The following is a 23,085-nucleotide window of genomic DNA, read 5'->3' as shown; positions in this document are numbered from 1 at the left end:
TTTGTCAACGGCGTTTGTCACTCATCGACATTCCACGGTTGTAACCGAACACCGGTTGTCTCAAATTGGAGACAAACATCACATGAAAAATTTAAACGATTTGTTTAAGTCCATTACATCTTAAAGCCTGCAAATGAACACAAAGCTTTTAAACTTATTCTTATCGGGATTTCCATCTATTATACAAGACGACACAGGTCTCAGGTTCCGACCAACCATGAACAAACACACTGTGGAGGAGGAGAAAGCATATATAATTTGAGAAAACAGAATGATTGGTTCTAGATAAATCGGAATAACTACTGAACGCGCAGTCCGGTGTTTCCATATTGGATGTGATTGCTTGGTGGACACGGTTTAGACCTTATAGAAATATCCACAGAAGATTTATTATTGTAAAACTGTTTCAGTCTGCACAATCATGTTGGAAAGTCGCTTTGAATAAGGAAAATTAACTCGTTAGTCTGAACATCATGGTAATTAAAATATCAATAGCCGCCTTGATTATGTATGCATTAATTATAAGCAGGAAGTATGCGTAATGACCCACAGAAACATGCCAATTGTGAAACAGGACATAATGTAATAGTAGTGATATCACGATCTATGAAGCAGAAATGCCTCATCAGCTAAAACGCTTTGTTGTTGTGCATGAGAAAACATCTCCACAAGGGATCGTCTCAAAGGGAGTTCAAGAACCATTTGAACACTAAAAACAATATCTCATTAGATGAGAGTCTAAATACAGTAATGGGAGCATTGCTATCACAGTGAAAACTGCGGTACTAATTTTGGAAATCTGAACACTGACAAGATTCATAGAATATTCATGTTCGGGTGTAAAGAAGTCAGATATAATGTATAGATTGACACTTATAATACTTTAGGTGACGCGAAATGGGGTTTAACGTTGTACTTAAGAATATTTCGATCATATGACGACGTGCATGTGTGTGTGTGTGTGTGTGTGTGTGTGTGTGTGTGTGTGTGTGTGCGCGTGTGTGTGTTTACTTGTACTAACCCAGACTCAAGCCTGTTGTAACGTGCTAGTTCACTGAGGTACCATGCCGCCATCAATACCCCACTCAGACACATTACACTGACTCCAAGCCGACCAGTCCTTGTTGTACCCATTAATGCCGAGCACCAGCCAGGGAACAACAAGTACCATATTTTAACGTCTTTTGGTATGACGCGGCCTGGGATCTCAAATGATTAAGATAAACGTTGTGATGACAACAATCTGTAGTCTTCAACATATGTCATATTTGGGATTTCACTTTGTCAGTAACGTACAAATTCTAGTACTTTTTTCGGTTGAGTCCCATCCGGGATTCGAACCCGCACCCTCAGAGTCAGGCACACAATGCCTAGCCTGCTCAGCCACCGCGACTTCCACAAAAATGAAAGTCGGACAACTGGTAGTCTAGACTGCGTACTTTGTGTACCCCATCTGTAGTCTTTGTGATAACACTTTAACACTATTTTACTGCATCCTGAATGTAAAATGAAAACTTAATACTAACGTTTCGACGATATGATCCATTTAGTCGATGTTTATCCACACTTGTCCAGAGTTCGTGAAGGTCAGGCATCATGGCTTAAACCCGTATGGTGTAGACTTGCCTACTCATCCGCTATGATAAACTAAATTATTCATCATATCAACTCTTGGTATCGTCACATCTGGTGTATATACGTCATATCAATATTTCATATTATCACATATTACTGTATGATCATATATCGGAATATATTGTTATATCATTTATCTCAGATACAGCAAACCCTAGAGTATTCCTATCGCTACACCGACAGAACCCCTATCTGCGACTGTAGCGGCACCGGTGTCAGCGACGTTGGTAGCGGCACCGGTGTCAGGGACGTTGGTAGCGTCAATGGTGTCAGGCACGTTGGTAGCGACATCAGTGCCAGAGACATGGGTAGCGGCACTAGTGTCAGGGACGTTGGAATTAAACCCAGATGGAGCAAATGACTCCAGTCAGTACCACATCTGCTGGTCACTGCCAGCATATCCCTTAATCATACTACAGTGATAATGCTTTGTGACAGTCGGTTCTTAAAGAAGACAGTCACCTCCATAGCTTTTCTTGTTTATCATCATAAATCCCTTCATGCTCAGGCGTCATAAACTCATGATTGTATGCTTGGATTGTTTCAAATCCTGACTCAGTGGACTAGTTCTTAGTTAACACTTGTCGTTTTAATTCAACTTTCATCTCGTTTCGATAAACTATCTCAGAACAATGGTAAATGGAATCAGTTTTAAAGAGCACACGCTTCTTCAAGTTTTGTGGACACACTCAGAACACTAAACTATCGCTAGAAATGAGTATGTACACTTCCATAGCCCGCAAAAGTGACATGAAGATGACATGTATACACCAGGTTCAGTAGTGTATTTGAAAGTTTTAGACGCTTCACGTTAGATGCAAGGTTTACATTAGCATTCAGTTAAATCATGGTGTTATTGGAATATTGAAGCTTTATCGCCTACTAACACCGTATCCAGTGACCAGTCCAAGTTAGGTTACATCAAACTCAACGTTTCACGTGGTACTCATGACAGTATGCGGAACTATGAACAACACAGTACAGGACACGTACATCTGTGTACTCTTCGGCTGTAGTGTGTCAGTGTGTTCTTCTCACAAGCCTTCATCCTCCTGGAACCGTCTTAGACAGACACCAGTCTAGAAATGCTTTTATATCTTGTCCTTGTACTTATATAGGCGGATAGGAACGTGTAGGAAGAGATGAGGTATCTACGACTAGGAACCTTATGTTTTCAGAAACATAGACAAAATCCTTGGGACTGGCGCGAGTCATCGTGTGACCCACACTCGATTATGTACAGACTTTCGAGGATAACGTTTTATGTAAGGGACTGTCGCTTTCTCATTCAAAATCTACTCATGATTACTCTTTGCATGATTACTCTTTGCATGATTACTATTATTGCGGGCCTAGGTGGTTAGGATAGGTCAGCAGATTTGATTCACCATCGGTTCAACCTCATTATCCTAAGCGTTTCAACAGTGACATGGCCTATATTTTCGTGAGAGAGTTGCCCCATATTCAGGTAACAGACACGGTATCCCTATTTTGGGTCGGTTTCAGGTAGACAGTGGACGGGTCTTTCCATGTTTATGACAATTACCACTCATGGCCTTTTACCGAGGTCTTTATTCCTACAATCGACAGAATACGCCCACCTTTTCGCGAACACCGGGCATCATCACTGTTTTGAGGGATATGTGATTAATAAACATATGCTCTGTCCTTGTATCTCATGGTGTCAATCACTGGATCGTCAGGTCTAGACACGATTGTTTACATAGTACGCGTCGTACAGTTGTAATACTTCTGAAGGCAGGGTCAAACATACACATACTCAAGTTACAATCGGAGATTTCCATTGGATGTGGCAAGCTGTCGTTTCTTCTTCACAAACCAAGACAAAAAACCATGGAACTTCTCGACTTGGAACCCACGAACACTGAAATCAGTTGCGTCTTCCTGCGTCACACCTCCATACCACGTGTTGTTCGTTAGACCCTTGCAGCTTGAGAAATTACGTTAAAGTAGTGATGCTTTTGCTATAAACAAAATACTAAATACCAGATTTAGTGGCGAGTAATAGGAACATCGAAAAGAGAGAAAAGAAAGTTGCAACTGAAGATGACTTTTAAGCCCTCGCTGATCACATCCCTGATTCTATAATAACAAAGTAATCTATGGTAGCTGGTCTCATCTATACCCACAAATTAAATGATGATGCACCACAATTTAATTCCCTCAAAAATATTTTCATTTGTCTTGTACAGGTTTGTGGATGAAAAAAATGTCTTTATTCGTGATAGGAAGCTTGTGACGAGGCTTTAAGTGGCTGCAAAGGGTTTACTGGTTTTTAAACATCCCTGGCTTGTCTCCTCTCCAATTAAAGGCGCATCGTTTTCCTTTGTAGAAATACAATCGATTTCGATTAACTGAGATCTTTCCCGTCGATCTTTATTTTGCCCGCTCTGCTTGTCATGCGTCATTAGCTGTTTGGCATCTTTCGTTTTCTCTCGGACTTACAGAAACAACACAGATGTAAGTACTGCACCTCCGCCATATTAAACAGCAATATAAAGATTACACCATATTTTAGCAGCAAGATTTCATTTCTTGATTTCATTCACGTCTTGAAACAGTGATGTGGCCTTATTTGGTGTTAGCAGATAAATGGAAATCCACATTTAACTTATCTGAGATCATGTTTGTGGCTGGAAACTGATGCAAACATATGGCCAAACACCCACACATCCAGCCTTTTCTGGTGCATCATGGTCATGGTCAACACATTTGGTGTAGTAGTGAAAGCAGATTATTGAACAATGTGATATCCGATATGTATATTGGTGACAATAATACCCAATACAACAATAATATATTTCTTCTGCTTGAATGGATTCGCAATGATTTCATAAGTATTTGCTACTCATGTCATGATGGCAACGTGTAAACAAACCCTGTTTAGAAATATTATGCCGGAAGCAGCTACACATAATGAGAAATACCACCCAGATAAAACCAGATAAAGCGTTAAGTGTTTGAGGAATGCCAACACACACACACCAAGACAATGTTTTGAACCGTCACATGTCATGTATTTCACGTGGTTTAACCTGTAGCATTGATGCTGTGCACTGGACAATTTGACTACAGTTAACCTTTGAACACAGCCATTTACAGGTGCTTTTGTAATTTCCCCACGCGTTCATTAAGACATGCCTTAAATAAATATAGAATAGTCTTTAGAGAGAATTACACACTAATTACACACATAATTACAAGTTGTGTGAGGACAGCGTTGTGTTAAGTGTATGCCTTCCCAGTGCATATTGCTGTCCCGGGACGTGCTGTCTACTGTTATGTCTGTTGTCAATGTGTGCCAGACCTTGTGAAGATGCTCCTGTAGATGGTACGACTGCTGCAGCAACTGTAATGCTTGTTACGCTTACTCAGGCATTAACTTCCATTACGAATACCATCTAGTGCAAAGTCTCTTCAGGATTAAAATTTAATATCCACGCCTTTATGTGCAGATGAAAAGTATCCTCTGAGGAAGGATTACATGGTATGTTAATGCAAAACAATGTCTTGCTTCTCTGTGTCGGTGAAGCAGTAAGGCAAAAAGGAAATGAATTATGTGTCCTGGTAACCCAAAGGATTCATCACCTGCAGTTCTAAAATCATATCAGATGTAGCTTGCCATCAATATACCTCACCTAACTAATATTATAACATTAAACTGAAACAGAAGTATTGTTTATGTGCCTTAGATGAAATATTCATAGTTCACACACGCCACAACGTATTAGAAATGACGGTGTCGTCCATATAGATTCCTGTGGGAAAGACCTGATCTGAATTACAATTCGAAAGACATTGCGATGAATGGATGTAACCACAAGCTTGGACACGAATGTCCTTTTCTGGAACCTAAAGATAGAGGGCATATCTAAGATCAGCTTCTTTACAGTCTATATATATCATTATGTAAGGACACCCAGTGGTGCCATATATCAGAGATTTAAACCATGGCAGATTAAACAGAGTCGCTACTGATTCAGATGTAGTAGCGCCCTAGGTACGTGATGTGGAACTGACGTCCAATCTATATTGGTGACTTTAACAGCTAATAGTGTTCCATGCATCACATTAAAGCGAAGGCAGTTTTGTGTTTTTCAAACTGACCTTACGCAGATGGTCCACAGGGGATAGAAACAATTATACAAAGGTTAATATGCAGAAAATGCACTACTGTCTGCATGAATATTTCAAGCGAAAGGAAAACATCAAATGGATTTTAATTGTTAATGCCTGCATTTACACAAGTGTCTTTTCATGTGCATCAGATATATATCAATAACATTCGCTCCAGATCAACTGAAATGTGAATTATTTATTTTTATATGGCCATTTTTTTCATATCAGAAGATGGGCGGGGGGAGAGAGAGAGAGAGAGAGAGAGAGAGAGAGAGAGAGAGAGAGAGAGAGAGAGAGAGAGAGAAAGAGAGAGAAACGGGCGGACATACATCATAGAAACATACATAAATACATACATACATACATACATACATACATACGTACATACGTACATACGTACATACATACAAATGTACATACATACATACATACATACATACATACATGCATATTTACTAGGCATATTTCGTCTCACTTGATGAGTGTATATTTCACAAATACACAATGGTTAGGTATCCGCCGTATATCCACACGTGTCAAATCATATTGATTTATATCTGTACCATTATTGTAAGAAGAAAAGAAGTCCACCTTTCTGAGCACAAGTATAATATATTAATATTTTCATTGGGACGTGCGGTGTAATTGCTGTTGCGTTTCAGTCCTTCGCTGGCGGTTGCTGACAAGCGTCTCACAATAATTTCATTGTGTCACGTAAGATCGTTGTTAAGGGCCGTTATGTTACGTTCTTGCTAACTTTGTAGGTCACTGGGGGCAGAGTATACAGTGAAGTATTCCTCGCTCAAGACGCCAGGGACCTCGGTAGACACTGCGCGCATTCGATGTGAGACGATAACGGGAAGATTGAATGTGTCTTATCATTTATATATACACCACTGTGTTGTACAGCTCAGGTGTTTAGGAAAGGGGAGTTAATTACTGTTATCCGGCTTATATCGGGGAGCATCAGGTGTTATTCTAAAAAGCAGACAGACGCGTGAAAACAGACGAGATATCTTGTCACTTTTCAATTGAACACATATATCCTACAGTTGCTAGTGATTAATTGATGTTTAACTACACTGTATCTATGAGTATCAACGCATTTGCTTCTGTCTGCAAGTGGTAGTTTAGAAGAGATTAAAGTCGTTCGTTAATTTTCAGTTCTGACTTGTTTCCTAAATTCAGTAAGGTTGATCCCGTCTCGATAACTCGCTGTGTAGAGTTGCACCCCTCTAGTGTGACAATTTTTATATGCTTCGATTATGACCCTTGGTTTCTCAAAGCCATCCCCCGTGCTGGAAAAATATCCTGAAATAAAAGTGGTTCACGTTCACCCTTAGCGTTCCTCACGAACTTGGTCAATACAGTTTCAACGATATCACTAAAATGCAAATCTTATCAGCAATATCAATACATTTCATGCTTATCGACAAAAATGTTAGCGCAGAGTCGTACACAGCCATCACTGTGATAGAATGGTTATGAAACATTTGTCAACAATAAGAATGTGGAATAATATCCCGCTACCTCTACAGAAATTCAGAGTCTTGGATTATTGTTACAAAAGACGAAACATTCAATACAATTCATACCAAGCAAAGACATGTGACCAATCTATTACATTATGATTTATACGGAAGAAGTATTACTGGTGATTAAACGTGTTACCCCAGTGATCCAAGTCAAATCTTATTTATTATAGTTTAATATGATTTGTATGCTCACCAACCAAGTGTGTTCTTTATAAGCGTGGGTAATATATATTCCAATAAATTTCCGAAAACTAATATAAATTTGGTGTTGATCCCTCAGTGACAGAAAATCAATGTATGCACAATACAACCCAATTCTTTTCACTATTATGAATTGAAAACGTGTTTTAAAAATTGTTATGTTTTTGAATTATGCGTTTCTTAGCGAATATACAGGTAATAACACGCTGAACACGTGATTCTTGTAGCTTTATGGACTCCTCACTCATGTCCGATACATAGCTCATTAACTCGCTCGATCAAAGCATGTGTGCCACGTCTCATACATTGACGTGAATAGAGCATGTGTGCTTTGTCTCACCCAGTAACGCGAATAGAGCATGTGCGCTATATCTCACCACTGATGGGAATAAAGCATGTGCGCCTTGTCTCACCCAGTGACGGGAATGGAGCATGTGCGCATTTTCACACCCACTGACGGGAATAGAGCATGTGCACCTTGTCTCACCCAGTGATGGGAATAGAGCATGTGCACCTTGTCTCACACAGTGACGGAAATAGAGCATGTGTGCCTGATGTGAAACAGGGATGGTATCAGATCAAGCATGCATTGTCTCGGCAAGGCACTGTAATAGAGCATGTGTGCCTCTTGTGATCCCTTTGACGCAGCAGATCGAGCATGACTTGCCTCAGCAAGTCACGGTGATCAGCATGTGCTCCATGTAACATCTACGTAACATCTAGTGTGTCGTAGTAATGGTGCATGGAATGTCGTCAAGCCTCAGAACGTAATCCACACGACTCCACGTGCCCGATGTTGTCGCCTTTTGGACACAGTTTTAATTCATTTAGCGAGCCGGGTCAATATTTGTACATGCCTGTTAATTATCACCCTGTCCGCAACCTGTCATCGCAAAGGAAAACATAACCCAATCAGGACCCCTCTTTACCGTTCCTCCTTCGCCATCGTTATACAGAACATCAGCAGGTAGTGTCTGCATTGCGTTAGCAACAGTGTCTGTGGTATGTCGGCAGTAGTGTCTGTGTTACGTCAACAATGGTGAGTCTAACATGTCAGTAATAATGCATGTTTTGCATCAGAAAGTTTGTGCATCATGTGAACATTCCGATGTTTCGTAAAATAATGTTCATTCTCTGATCTGTACATGCTGAGTCAAAAGGGTAGAATATTGGGTAAGTAAATATGTTTTCCTGCTGCTTGTCATGATGAACAGAATGTTGCGGCATATTGAACCATGTCTCATAATACAACATGCTATGTAAGGTCACATACTTTAATTATGGGGGAGTAATATGGTGGGATGGGAGATATACGGATGTATGCTGCCAATCTGTCTAATCAAAGCCGGTCTAATCATATTAAGAAAAAGGTGGGGTACCTTGCTGCAAGAGACATAATGTCTTCCTTCAGAAAAATATAAAACAGCTGTTTCAAGATCTGATGTTTGTATTTGTGGTGATAGTAGCGGGAGGGGGTTGAACGATTTAAACACACGGTACACCTTTGCCACTTTCTGCTGATGTGCTGGCATCAACTTGAAACTGAATCATCTTGCTCCCTTGCTCCATCATGAAGGAGTGAAGTGTAAAGCGATAAACGTTTTCCTTCTCCGATAACTATACAGAAGCGCATAGTGCGTTTACAAGAATTTAATCTGCTAAAGTGAAATAGGACAAATGACATTTGATCGGTCGCAGTCACAGTTTAGAGTATACAAGATCAAATATCCGTGTATAGCCCTCCCCAGTAGGGTTTGTCTACAATATCTGTTGTGGTCAAAATGGCTGCTCTGCACCACCTCGTTCTGAATACGTCTTTAATTTCGACCTTTTAGATGTTTGGCTCATTCCTCCTGCAATGTCTGCGACAGTTGCTGTAACGTCTGGGGAGTTTGCTAAAGTCATCCAGCAAATGCGCGATGGGGTTGAGGACTGGGAAGTTCATGGAATACCAGTAATGTTCTCATTCTGAAGTTACTGATTAGTGACTGTTCTGTGTGGGGCCTGGCGTTATCTTGCTGAAACAAACCCCTTTGCCTGTCAATGGTCGAAACCATGGTCGGATAGGAATCACTTAGATTTCGACTCTGTACCGAGTAGCTGCTGAATTGCCCTGGAGGCGCGCTAGGTTAGTTTCCTGCAAGTAGGATATGATTCCACATATCATGACACTTTCGCCGCCATGTCAGTCAACCTGGGCGACACAATTCTGGGCAAACCGATCTTCTGGGCGTCAATAGAGACGTAGATTTCCGTCATGGCACTGGCGCAGAATTCACCATTAAACCATACACGTCGCTGGGTTTGTTGATTCCAGGCTTTACAGTTATTGCACAACTGGACCCGTCGATGTGGTCGTCGCAGCACAGGACCAAAGTAGGCTCTTCTGACTGGAAGTTTAAATTCTCGTTAACGGATAACAATGGTTTTCCCCAACGCTCTCCTCAAACCAGTAAGGTCACTTGCAGCTGCAGTTGCTGTGACAGTTCGATTCTGCAAATACACCCGGACGTACCCATCCTGCAGTTTTAATTAGAGATCTACCACTTCGAGGGCGTTCTAGTGTAGAATTGGTTTGTTGATATTGGTCCAATGAACAACTAATGCTACTCTGGTTAACATATGTGTCCCCAGCCTCCAGACGTTCAAAAGCTATGACTTGATTTACTTTTCAAATTTATTTTCAATTTCACACATCAGTATATGCGTTTTTGCTTTTTGTAAAAATTTTCTTTCTTTCTTCATTTTTTTTGAGGTTATAGAAATTGGGTCAATCACCAATAGCCTGTCAAGGTGAACATTTCTTCACCATCATAAAATCACGTCATTTTCTTTATCTCCTCAGCCCTCAGCCCGACTAAAAACATTTTGAAGGCACGAATATTTTGAAGGTGTGCAGGTGTTTCAAGACGTTCATTTTTACCATTGTGATAACGGCAGTGTGATGTCAAGCCTGGTGTGTGTGTGACGTCAAGCCTAGTGTGTGTGTGTGTGTGTGTGTGAGAGAGAGAGAGTGATGTCAAACCTAGTGTGTGTGTGTGTGTGTGTGTGTGTGTGTGTGTGTGATGTCACCACGTAAAAACACATTTAAAAGTGAAAAATATTGACATGATCTATAATAGGGTATAAATAGCAATGGGAAAAATGTTGATCTTGAAACAGGATTAACACAAATTATGTTTATCATGATCAGTATGGGAAATGTGGACATCCGGGTAAGAATGTATGAATGATTGAGTTAGTTTTGTGCCGCACTAAGCAATATCCCAGATAAATGGCTCCTGGCTGTAAATATTGTAGTCTGGACCAGACAGTCTAGTGAACAACAGCATGACCAACGATCTACGCAACTGGAATGTGTCAACTAAGTCAACGAGCCTGACCACCCCGATCCCGTAGAGTCGACTCTTACGACAAGCATGGGCTGCTGAAGATCAGCACTTACATACAATACATAAACACACACAGACACACGCACACACTCATACATACATACATACATACATACGTACATACGTACATACGTACATACGTACATACGTACATACGTAGGAACATATATGCATATTTACTAGGCATAAGTGCCTACGTGCACTTGCGCACTTGCATATGTGTGGGTGTACTTGCATACAGGTGTGTGTATGTGTGTACTTGCATATATGTGCATGTACTTGCATGGTTTGTGTGTGTATTTGCATACATGTGTGTGCTTATACTTACATGGAAATTTGTTTGTGTGTGTACTTGCAGGTGTATGTGTGTACTTGCAGGTGTATGTGTGTACTTGCAGGAGCACGTGTGAACTTTCATGTGTATGTGTGGACTTGCGGGTGCTTAAGTGTGCTTGCAATCGTGTGTTTGTGTGTGTGTTCATTTGCATACGTGTGTATTTGCCTACGTGTGTTGTGTATTTGCATACGTGTGTGTGTTTGATACGTGTGTGTGTACTTGCATACGCGTGTGTGTTTATATTTGAATGGAGGTATGTTTGTGTGTGTACTTGCATGCAGGCGTGTGTGTTTGTTTTCTGCAATAAGTGATAAGTGCTGTTCTGTTGCAGTCAGTGACTTATTCATACAGTAGTACATACAACACCTGAGAAACATACAGAAACACGTGCCCATAACCTTTTGCAGTAACAGCACCTTTAAGAAAGCCATGTCTTTAGAGGGTGCTGAATATCACAAGCCGGCAGAAGAAAAATAAAAAAACAAAAACAATAAACTTTCACAAACACGAAGGAAAAACTGGATAGAAAGTATGTTACTCAGCCAACATGATCGCTGTTACTGTTTGCTGACGATAGCTCTCAATGTAATAATGTTTATCCTCGTTTGAAGAGTGTGTACATATTTTAATAGTTTCACCCGGAAATTTCTGTGTTGATGCTACTCCGTTGTAACGCTAATACTCGCTACTATTATCCACGTCATTAGCTACCAACTGAACCAATATATTGCCAATCAGGAATCAACACATTCGAAAAACACCAGTTCTTATCATCTTGAGATAATCATTAAGCTAATTATAAAGACATGTTAAAGCCGTTATACCTATATAAATATTTAAAAAAAACGCTTTCAAATTGTGCTATAATGTACTTTATCGGGAATGTCTTTCTATTTTAAAAAGGCCTTGAACTTATGACTGTTAGAACTGGTGTCAGAATTCTTTGACTAAATGACCTTTTTATCCCTGTGAGATTTTACCGGTGAATGGGTTAAATAATGTGAAGTACTTAAATCCCGTGCTATATGTGTACGTATAGGAATGTAGCCTTATTTAAAGCCGGTGAATATGTTGTATGATAATATCAACAGGGGCGAGAGAATACATCTGTGACGGTGTTTGAGTACACTCTGAAAGAGAAATGGTGAACAAATTTAGCAACAATCACCTAAAAGTCCTAAACATCTTGAAACTTTGGTTACTTCCTAATGCCCTTTCTCTGTTCTTTAAAACCTTCAAGTCATTTGACCCTATTTATTTAATCGATTTAATTTATTTCCAGGCAAGAAATGTTTAAAATGAAAGTAAAATGAATCCCCTGGGTTGTGTTTTGGTCTCAGACGCTGTAGACGGGTCCTGCCTTAAGCTAGCGATGATCTATTCCTAAGTCACCGACAGAGTGCAAAAAACCTTCCTGTAGGAATGTTGATGTAAGCTTGGCATTTATAGACATTGAAAACCGCTAACGATGTTAGGGGGTACATTAGTACTAATGGTTCTATGAAGGGTTATGTGCAAATCCGGCACAATGGCTGAGCTTCTCTGGGCGAGCAGTGGAAGCCCAGGGCTCCGTCAATAACCTCGTTATGAAAACTCTCTTTATCTGATTGGTTAACTATGTCACGTGTCAATAGATGAGATACCCTACATCCTGTAACAATTTCGGTGGCTCACTGTGTAAATCCGTAGGTATTATTTGACGCGAAACACCCGACCACTCTTTGTTATAGGCAATTCAAAGACGATTTCGTCTAATTGCGTTACTTTTACTTCTGTGAGAAAGATTTATAAATCAACATTTCAGCATTCGATGGAGAATCCAGTTTAAGAGTCTTAAATCAGATATCGAAAAGAATGTTGATGTCATTGTGTTATACAGTAGAAATGTAGATGTTTTGTGTAAAGAATAGAGTGAGTTTTAGTTTATGTCGCTTTTAGCAACATTCCAGCGCTATCACGGGGTGGGGTCTCACACATTGTACCTGTGTGGTGAATCGGACCCGAGTTTTCGGCGTGGCGAGCAAACGCTTTAACCGCTGACTATCCACTATCCCTGTAAAGGAAAAGCATGCGTACCCTACCCTAGAACACCTAGTGTCTCCAGAACTGTAGTGACCCCTGTATATATTATTTACCGTTATCTGTGCTGTAGCGCTAAATGGGATCTGTGTCAGCCACACTTGATGCTCATTATTCTCTGTTATTGTCGTTTTCCTTTCCACTAAATATAGATTGTTCGGGGTAATAAATGTCTTGAGGAATATGTTTTTAAGCGAATACCGAGCACACAATGTCAGAACAATATTCACGATTCCTATTGTTTTGTTTGGTGTCATCAACAGATAACCCTTGTAATATACTACCGACAAGAAATAAGGGAACTAATGAAATAATAGCGAATTTGAAACTGCTTTAAATATCCACTAAATCAATTTTAGGCGTCAAGTTCAATCTCTGGTGTGTGCACCATGTTGGGCAACACATTCACGGCACCTTGATGGCATGCTGTTAATCACTTTCCGGATGGTTGCCCGTGGTATTGCCCGCCATTCCTCTTGGACAGCTGCACCAAGCTGGGCCAGGTTGGCGGGTCCTGGGTCCCTGACGTACACCCTTCGACCAAGAACGTCCCAGAGATGTTCAGTTGGGGACAGGTCTGGGGACTTAGAGGGCCAGTCCAATGTCTGGATACCTTCTTGTCGGAGATAAGCGGAGACAATTCGGGCCCGATGTGGTCTGGCATTATCATCTTGGAATACAAAATTTCGGCCGATAACTCTAGCCAATGGAGCCACAACAGGACGCAATATTTGGTCAACGTATCGCTGACCAGTCATGGCTCCGTTAATGATGACCAAATCTGATCGTCTGTCATGTGTAATCCCACCCCACACCATGACACTATCACCTCCATATCGATCATGGTCAAGAATTGCTGCTCTGGCATATCGCTCCCCGCTCCGACGCCAACAACGTTTTCTGCCATCTGTGAATCGTAGGCAAAACCTTGACTCATCAGAGAATGTACATGGTGTAACGCCAGTGGCGCATAGCCCGTCCCTAATGCTGCCTAGCCCATGCCAATCTTTGGCGCTTATGGTGAGCTGAAAGGGTGACACCCTTAAAAGGCCGTCTTGCTTTCAGACGAGCATGATAGAGTCGGTTTCTAACGGTTGAGGTTGAAATGCGTCTTCCAGTGAGTGTGCGGAATTCTCTATTGATGGCAGGGGCCGATTTAAACCTATCACGTAGAGCAATTAACGTAATGAGACGATCCTGTCGTGGTGTCGTTGATTTTGGTCTACCACGCCCTGGTCTCGTTGCAAGCCCACCCGTTTGACGGTACTTATCCCACAGGCGTGAAATTACACTTTTTGATTTACCCATCAGCCGGGCAACTTCACATAATGATGTCCCCCCCCCCACCTCTATCATCCCCACAACTCTCCATTTTGTTGCTTCACCGAGATACTGCCTCGGAGGCATTTCTGTCAGTAAGTGTCAATCTCTATTGCATTAGTGATTGCGACTTCTCCAGTACATTTACAGGAGTTAACTTCTGTATGCACGTGTAGCACGTGCTGGGCATGCATTATGCGAAATTCCATTGTCATTGGATGTTGCTTTTGGGAGATACGCCACGATAACGGACCCTGTCACAGTCAAAGTCATCTACATTCAATTTCTTGATTCCCATATTTTCTGTCGGTAGTATAGCTGTACACAGTACAACCATTTCAGTTGCTCGTTAATAGTGTATTGTTTAACTGACGACGGGAGGCCAAGCGATTCTCTCACATCTGGTGCAATATTATTTTTTATCATTCAATTGTCCAGGACAGGGTAATTTTAGAAACATTAACGATTGACAACTCACGTGAACGCCTGAAATGTCACATGTGACACACTTGGTAGAAGGACTCTTCAGAATGTCCCAGAATCTAATTTTACGAATCCTTCGATTTTCAAACCGTTCGTTCTAGGACCTCTTCCATAAAGAGCACCAGCTGATGACTGTCATAGTCTTCATCCAACAATTGTCACACTGATCTGGTACATATAGTAACCTATTTCTTATTATAACTGTTTATTATTGGTAAGGGGGCGGTGGAGTAGTAAAGTGGTTAAAGCGTTCGCTTGACACGCCGTAGACCTGGGTTCGATTCCCCACATGGGTACAATATGTGAAGCCCATTTTCTGGTGTCCCCCGCCGTGATATTGCTGGAATATTGCTAAAAGCGGCGTAAAACTAAACTCACTCACTCATTATCGATCAGATGATGTAACTGCTATATGGATCGCAAGCACTGAGTAAGGTTTGAAAAGCACCATGAAGAGAAAATTGGTTCTCGTGGCAGTTTCTTTTGTGCTGAAACATTTTAAACAATTTCATAGAAGATGTTAAGTCCTCTTCATGCCACTTTCCTCCCGTCATGAAATGTCTTCAGAGACAAAGTGGGTTTTCATTCGATGTCGGGATGCAGGTTGCTTCTGGTGTACTAGACAAGCAATGTTTGTGGCCACACTTCCCGACACCAAGGGAGACTAGCTATCATTCGGAAAAGCTAATGAATTAGGTATATATTGGTGTGGCCTTTAGACAACAATTGACTTAATCTTCAACAGTAAAATCGTTGAACATGCACCAGCCGCCTGGCATATTACCTGCACCTGCCGTCACAAGAAGGGGCTCAATTCTACTCGTTCTAATTAAATGTAGTTAAAACAAAACACCACGTCATTATCGCCTTAGCATACCACAACTTGTAGCAGGATAGCTATTTACGAGAAATTAAAATGAAATATCATTTTAATATGTTTCTTACTTGCTTACTCAATCAGATAATCAGTCAAACAATCATTTTGTCAATAAGAATATTGATCATTAAAACTACTTTGCTGTCAGACCCTGTTCTTTGTAATATGCTCATTATGAAAAAATCAACTGCTTCTAACAACACAACTGCAGGGTGTTTGTGAGAAAGTTATCTGCACACAACAGACATGCTATATCACGTGTGGTCATTGTTGTATACAATGTACATTATGGTATTGAGATTCCGCGTTGTATGAGATGCTGCATTCATATTATTGTTATATACAATGTCTATTCTGGCACTGAACTATAACATTCAGATGGCATATATTAAGTGTTATATATCATTGTTATGGACAAGGTATATCATGGTATTGAGGTCATATACACACGTGCGCAAAGGCACATTCCTTATCCTTTTATACCATTGTTACAGATGTGTGTTCGGTATATACAATTAAAAACAGTCCTGGTACTCTTTCATGAGTAATTCCTCCCAATGCAACAATGATCTGTTTTGAATCAGTTTTAAGTGTTGAATGTTATTTATCGTTTAACTTGTCTACACATTTAAGAGCTGCTTTGGCGCAAATTAATTGTAGTAATTTTAAAATAGCTGCAGAAACTGGGAGTACAGTTATATCAACAAAGACTATAATCAAAGATTCTGCTCATGTCTGTCTCTGTATATTCGGTTTTAAGATAGTATATACAGACGCGCAAACGGAACATGTTATGTCGTGTTATATCAATGTTATATACTGAGTCAAAAATGAAACTTCACATTCTTTCTTCAGGGCACTATTAAAGAACAAGAGATGGTTAAATTGTTATTATTTCATTGCTGAGATATGTGTGATGTGCTCGATACACTGACAGTGCCACAATCAGTTCCAGTAGTCTACACTGCCGTTCCAAAACATGGGTATACCGAATGTCAAGTCACAAGAATAAAGAATAAAAATTCGAAATTTCTCTGTTCAATATTGCATATGACCGAACCGCGCCTCCTCATCGACTGTCTGATGCTTGTGAACACGTGGTTGGGGATTCTGCGCTATTGTTCTTGCAAGGCAGCGCCAAGTTCCTGCAACTTTGGTTCCTAAGACCACGAAGCCTTCTCCCAAGTGCATCCCACACGTGTGCTCTGTTGGATTAAGGTCAGGGGAACTCGATGGCCAGTCCATGACGCCGATTCCAGCGTTTTGAAGGGAATTTCGTGTCAACATCGCGGTATGCTGGAACTGTAGACCCGGTAAGCAGCAGCTGTGAGGTTTTCGCGGTTGACCAGAAGTCGGGAACGGTTGTTCACACAGAAGGCACCCCATACCATGCAACTTCCGCCCCGGATCTGTCGACTTCCTGTACACAACATTGGGCACACCGTTCACGACGTCATCTCCTGCCGTCCTCGAATCTGAGGGTAAACCTGGATTCATCGCCAAAGACGACTCGATTCCAGTCTCTCTTGGTCCATCGAAGGTGACGTTGGGCTCACAGCAGACGCTGACCTTGATGAAACAGCGTCAATATTGGTCCACGATATGAATGGCGATTGGTAGACCGCAAAGGATTTCGAATGGTCTGTGAGGACAGTCGACCTCTAAACATCACAGCCCTTGTTCGTGTAGCCGGCCGAAATCTGTCATGTAGGTGACGTAGGACGATTTGACGGTCTTCTGCTCGTGACGTCACTGGGCGATCAGAAGTGGTGTCAGTTGGTTGTAGACGACCCAGCAAGTATTACACAGTACGACTGCTGCATCCCATTGCCCATTGCCAACGGCACATACACGTTGCACATTTGACAATTGTGACATTTGAATTAGCGTTAGAACTGTGGTTTAATTTTTTTTTTCAATTCTTGAGGCCAATGCAAAATCGTGCAAATGAAGAAAACTTTGATGCGAAGGTCACGTGATCGATTGCACGTGCAAAACCTGATTTGACACTAACGTCATTTGCAAAACGAATGATGGGTTTTGTTCACGTTTTTCTAGAGTCGAAAATAGGGATCCCATTTCGGATACATATATGTATCATCAGAGAAGAATTGTTCATTATTTTTAAAAATTACATTTTGTGAAGTTTAGTTTTTGACTAAGTGTATATCATGTATATCCTGGTATTGAGATCACATACACACATGTTCATGACACTTTTTATACCTCGTTGCATATAGTGTCATGTCATTGGACAAGCGAAGCACAATGTTCCTGTTACCGAGATATCGCCTTCTATGGTGCTAAGAATACCACGCCATATGCCTCATATGTGTGCTATATATATTCATTCAAGAAGTGATATGTGCATCGTATTACTCTAAAACTGTGTCCCTCTCCAAATGTCAGATACTTGTTTAAAAATATATTAGTTTCTTTCCGAAAAGTTAATTCCTTGAGAGAAACGATTGACGTTTACTGTGTACCAAAACTTGTATTGAAATGTATTTTACGAGACTTTTAGTACACCAGTGAAAGTCTATCTCTTAATTCTTTGCTTTTTCATTTTTTGGTAAGAACTGAATACAAAGAAATTAAGCTTGTTCAATTTGAAAATAGAGCTAAAATGTCACGACTAAGTCCCTGACAAAAAAGGTTCCATTTTCCTTTAAATATACGAATCTGATACAACATAGACATCAAGATTGCTGTTATGATGACTCACTTTTGTAAAGTACTTCCTTGTGAATCTTTTAAACGTGGAATGATAAACATCAGGCACTTCTTTGCATCAGGTCCAAGACTGTTTGTCTAGGATAGGAAGAAACACTGATTACACACATAAGTGATAAGAAGCGACTAGTTTGGTTGTTGTTATGACTGTGACTGTGACTGTGACTGTGACTGTGACTGTGACTGTAGAGGAATGGCGGCAGGAGCTCAGTTGGGAATATGAGGGTAGTAACAGCGTGGTTTGCGTGGGTTGAAATCAGTTTCCATTTTGTCTGTTGTGTCGAGTAGTGGTTAGTGTGTTCGCTCATCACCTGGGTTAGGTTTCCCACACAGGCCCGGTGTGTGGACTTCTTTCCTGTTATTGCTGGAATATTGCTAAAAGCATCATAAAGTCACATTCGTTCATTGCTTATTTCCCAACGTAGAAGATCTGTTTACGATTCATACCTAATATTAGCTACATTGCGTATGTGCTGAAAGCGTCAAAGTAGATGAACCGCTGTCGTCCAAACAAACATGTAGCCTTGTGGTTAGCGCTTTGGCCCATTCAAAAAAATCTACCCCAAACGAACTGTCCAAATGGATACGGCGATTGAAACACATTTCGAGATATTTCTGCCATATTGATAAAACTACCCACAACCTCTCCCAAACCCGCTCGACACAAAACAAAACAAAAATGCAAACAACAAACAAACACCTACACACACGCTCACTCATTATACTTTTGAGAATAATGATTTTCTTAAATAACCCATCCGGTAGTGTCTGTATTTGATGAATTTAGAAAGAAAGTATGAAAAGCTCTAAAATATTTAAAAGAATATACCAACAAACCGCGATGGCAAAGAAACTAAACAATAACATTAGAAAGTGTTCAGACCCATACCGCTTGGTTTCTTTGCACAATTGATACCTTCAATGAAGACAAGGCATCCAGAGATTTAATCAATAGTTGCAGCTCACAAAAAAAGTTTTGGACACCGTGTATGTTGAGATGGTTCTGACACTGATGTGCGCTGGCGCTGGGTTAATCAGTTTTAAACATATGAAAGCTTAGGAGAGTCCTTATGTCAATATGCAGAATATCCCTGACAAACTGGGTTGCTTGGTCGCATCAAACTAAGACAAGTGGACAGATGAGTTAACTTGATAAATTGTGATGGTATTTTCCACAGTTAGACTGACGAGGGCACGGCGTTATTCTCTGTTGTAATGACTACTGCGACTGCCCATAGTTTACACCGCTGTATCTGAAGCTGCCACTTGTCTTGGTCTTATCACATCGAGTTTAGTCAGCAAGTAGGATGAGGACACATGACAGTCTCCCTCACTGTCTGCCCGGAGCCACTTACCTCCAAGCAGGCTCGTAGTCTTTAATTTCATTTTGGTCCGATCTGATTCAATTCTGTTCTCAGGTTGAAGCTAGCTTACATTAACAGCCTCTATTTTAATGGCCATTTCAGTATCTCTCGTTGGGCCGTGTTTGAGGACAGGAAGAAGTGTAACGCAGTTTTCTACAAAATGCCATCGTGTCGTCTGCTCTGTCTTCTGCTTCTCCCGCTGTTGGCTGTCAGCGCGTCAGACGACCTAGAGGAAGACTATGTGCCACAGGTAACCTCCATCCTTCAACATCCTCGGACTTTTGCAACTCTTCACGCATTCGGACGCCTACATTGGAATCAGGACACTTCCTTTGATTTTGAAAATAATTTTGTTTAACCGTACGGCAAACCTCTTTGAGAATCGCAAATACAGCTTTGAAAACCGAATCAGCTATAGGTTGTTATGATCGTACATAGGATATTCTATGGAGTTGATACAAATGTATTATTGATCAGGACATGAGAATGCGTAAATGTGGCAGCCTAGTGGATGAAGTTTGGGCTTAGGTTTGGGAAAATATTGCCACCAATTTGAATATTTCTTCATTCTACAAATTTCTGCATATTTCAGAGCAAATCACCCGATTCCCACATTTTGTCGGAACCACTGTCTCTACCCCCCGATAGTCGCCTCATGGACGGGCGGTTAAACGTACCGCGAGAGTTGGCTAACATGTTCGAGAGACTGTCCAGCGAGTCCTCAAGTGAAGTTAGGACATCCGATGTTCCAACGAAACGCGTCTTCTGTAACGGCTTCACCGGATGTGGCGGGAGATCACGGGGCAGGAGGGCAGGTCCTGATGTAGGTGGACGCCTCTTGTGTATTTATTTTGTCTAAAATGACAAACTGTAATCTTCTTATAAATATTCATGTAACGTTGGAGGTTCATATTGCCACCCCTGTGTAAGTATGGCCTCCATGGTGTCTTGTGATAATATTTGTGTTTGTTTGTTGGTTAATGCCTCATTCGGGAATATTCCACCTCTATCACGGCGGATACCATACAATCCAATAACTGACACCATGAGCATTCATCAAAGCAACTGGACTATGCTGGCAGGCATCCACCAGGTCGGCTAGCCTGACCACCGTACCTCATTGGCCGCCGCCTTGTATTAAGCATGGTTGCTTGAGATCAGTTCAAGTCTGAATCTCCTAATCCAACACATCTGTTTCTGTTATTACACAGCAAATCATGTCTGTTTCTGTTTATTACAGAACAAATCACCCGAGTCACACATTTTGCCGGAACCACTGTCTGTACCTCCAGAGAACCGCCTCATGGATGCGCGGTTGAATGTGCCCCAAGCGTGGGCTAACCTGTTCGACAGACTCTCCAGCGACTCCTCAGAACAGGGCAGACCACTTGGGTCCGAAGCTCTAACAAAACGTGTCTTCTGCAACGGCTTCACTGGATGTGGCGGAAGGTTCCGGGGCAGAAGACGTCAGCATCCCCCCGTCCTCGGCAAGCGGCCATTTTGTAATTACTTCGGCTGCGGGAATGTTGGGAAACGTTCCGAGCTTCCGACGAAAGCTGTGGCCCAGCGCCTGATGAGGCTACCGGACGTCATCAGGAAGAGGCTCTTCTGTAATGGCTTCGACGGTTGTCGGGGCGGCAAGAGGGCGCTGTATTCCAACTGGTTGTCCAAGCTCCAGGGCATTGCCGATGACCTCTAGATCATGGAGAACCCTATAAGGTAACAATTTATCAAAGGATTCAACCATTTACCTATGACCACGGAAAATCCGAACTCACATATTTAATTATGGAACAAAGGATTCACGAATGATATATATTTGGCAAGTACACGAGTGCGTATTTAAATGAACTTCTAGATGATGGAGAACACTTTAAGTCAGTTACTATAAATAATCACCTTTTGCGTGAAAGGACCTAAACATTTAGCTCTCGGTTGAGGAGGAGACATTAAGGTAATGACCACCGTGACAAATCAAACGACCATTTACCTTCTTTTGTCTGAAGGGATCTACAGTCATAACAATTCCGTCTCTTACTTTGTGATATGGCACTTTGGGTGGTGAGGCCTACTTGCGTCCAGTCATGCCTGGGTGAACTGGTTGTGGGATCCCAGATTCTCACTGATCTTATTTTACTTATGATATGGCACTTTGGGTGGTGAGGCCTACTTGCGTCCAGTCATGCCTGGGTGAACTGGTTGTGGGATCCCAGATTCTCACTGATCTTATTTTACTTATGATATGGCACTTTGGGTGGTGAGGCCTACTTGCGTCCAGTCATGCCTGGGTGAACTGGTTGTGGGATCCCAGATTCTCACTGATCTTATTTTACTTATGATATGGCACTTTGGGTGGTGAGGCCTACTTGCGTCCAGTCATGCCTGGGTGAACTGGTTGTGGGATCCCAGATTCTCACTGATCTTATTTTGCACATCACTTTGCTCATGGAATTCACCAAAGTGACATGATACCTGACCTGAGCCTCCGTGAAGCTTTGGTATAACATTCTCTATAGAGATATTGCGACAAATCAAAGCTAGTCAGGTAAAGGCGTCATTCGCTCCGGCGAAAAGAGCTGTTACATAAACTAGACAAAACCAGCGGTAGCAATATGTATATATACTCAGTACACATGGAAACGCACCACTTGAAAAATGTCAATATTTAAGTTCAAATGAACTTCATTATAATTTTATACAACAACAACAACAACAACAACAACAACAACAACAACAACAACATCACTACAACATGCCAGGTGCAAGAAATGCGAGAATTTCATGTTAACTTTAACGCTAGGCAATTTTTCGCAAAAACGAAACATTTTGCACGCACACCATGGGAAAAATGACTTTCACTCTGAATTTGTGCACACATTGCCTTTGAAAACATGTGAATCCGAATAAAATTTCACTTCTTCACTGACACTTGTGAAACGCCAACATGATGCCGCAACTTACAGCCCCTGAACAGGAACATGCTATAGGC

At 41.3% G+C, this 23,085-nt stretch overlaps 1 protein-coding gene across 1 annotated transcript in view; it reads left to right on the top strand.

Annotated features, from left to right (window-relative positions):
• The window catches only part of LOC137265347 (uncharacterized), a 35,153-nt gene that overhangs the window by 4,028 nt on the left and 8,040 nt on the right, over positions 1 to 23,085 (top strand). The window contains exons 2-4 of the mRNA XM_067800732.1: positions 20,199 to 20,346; positions 20,689 to 20,919; positions 21,337 to 21,815. Of these exons, the coding sequence (XP_067656833.1) occupies positions 20,257 to 20,346; positions 20,689 to 20,919; positions 21,337 to 21,795 (780 nt within the window). The 5' untranslated portion in view covers positions 20,199 to 20,256 and the 3' untranslated portion in view covers positions 21,796 to 21,815. The remainder of the gene's footprint in view (positions 1 to 20,198; positions 20,347 to 20,688; positions 20,920 to 21,336; positions 21,816 to 23,085) is intronic.

This window comes from Haliotis asinina, chromosome 15 (genome assembly GCF_037392515.1).
Source record: "Haliotis asinina isolate JCU_RB_2024 chromosome 15, JCU_Hal_asi_v2, whole genome shotgun sequence".
In the NCBI taxonomy this organism is placed as follows: Eukaryota; Metazoa; Mollusca; class Gastropoda; order Lepetellida; family Haliotidae; genus Haliotis; species Haliotis asinina.
The sequence above is the reverse complement of the archived record's forward strand: the minus strand, read 5'-3'. Positions and strand labels throughout refer to the sequence as shown.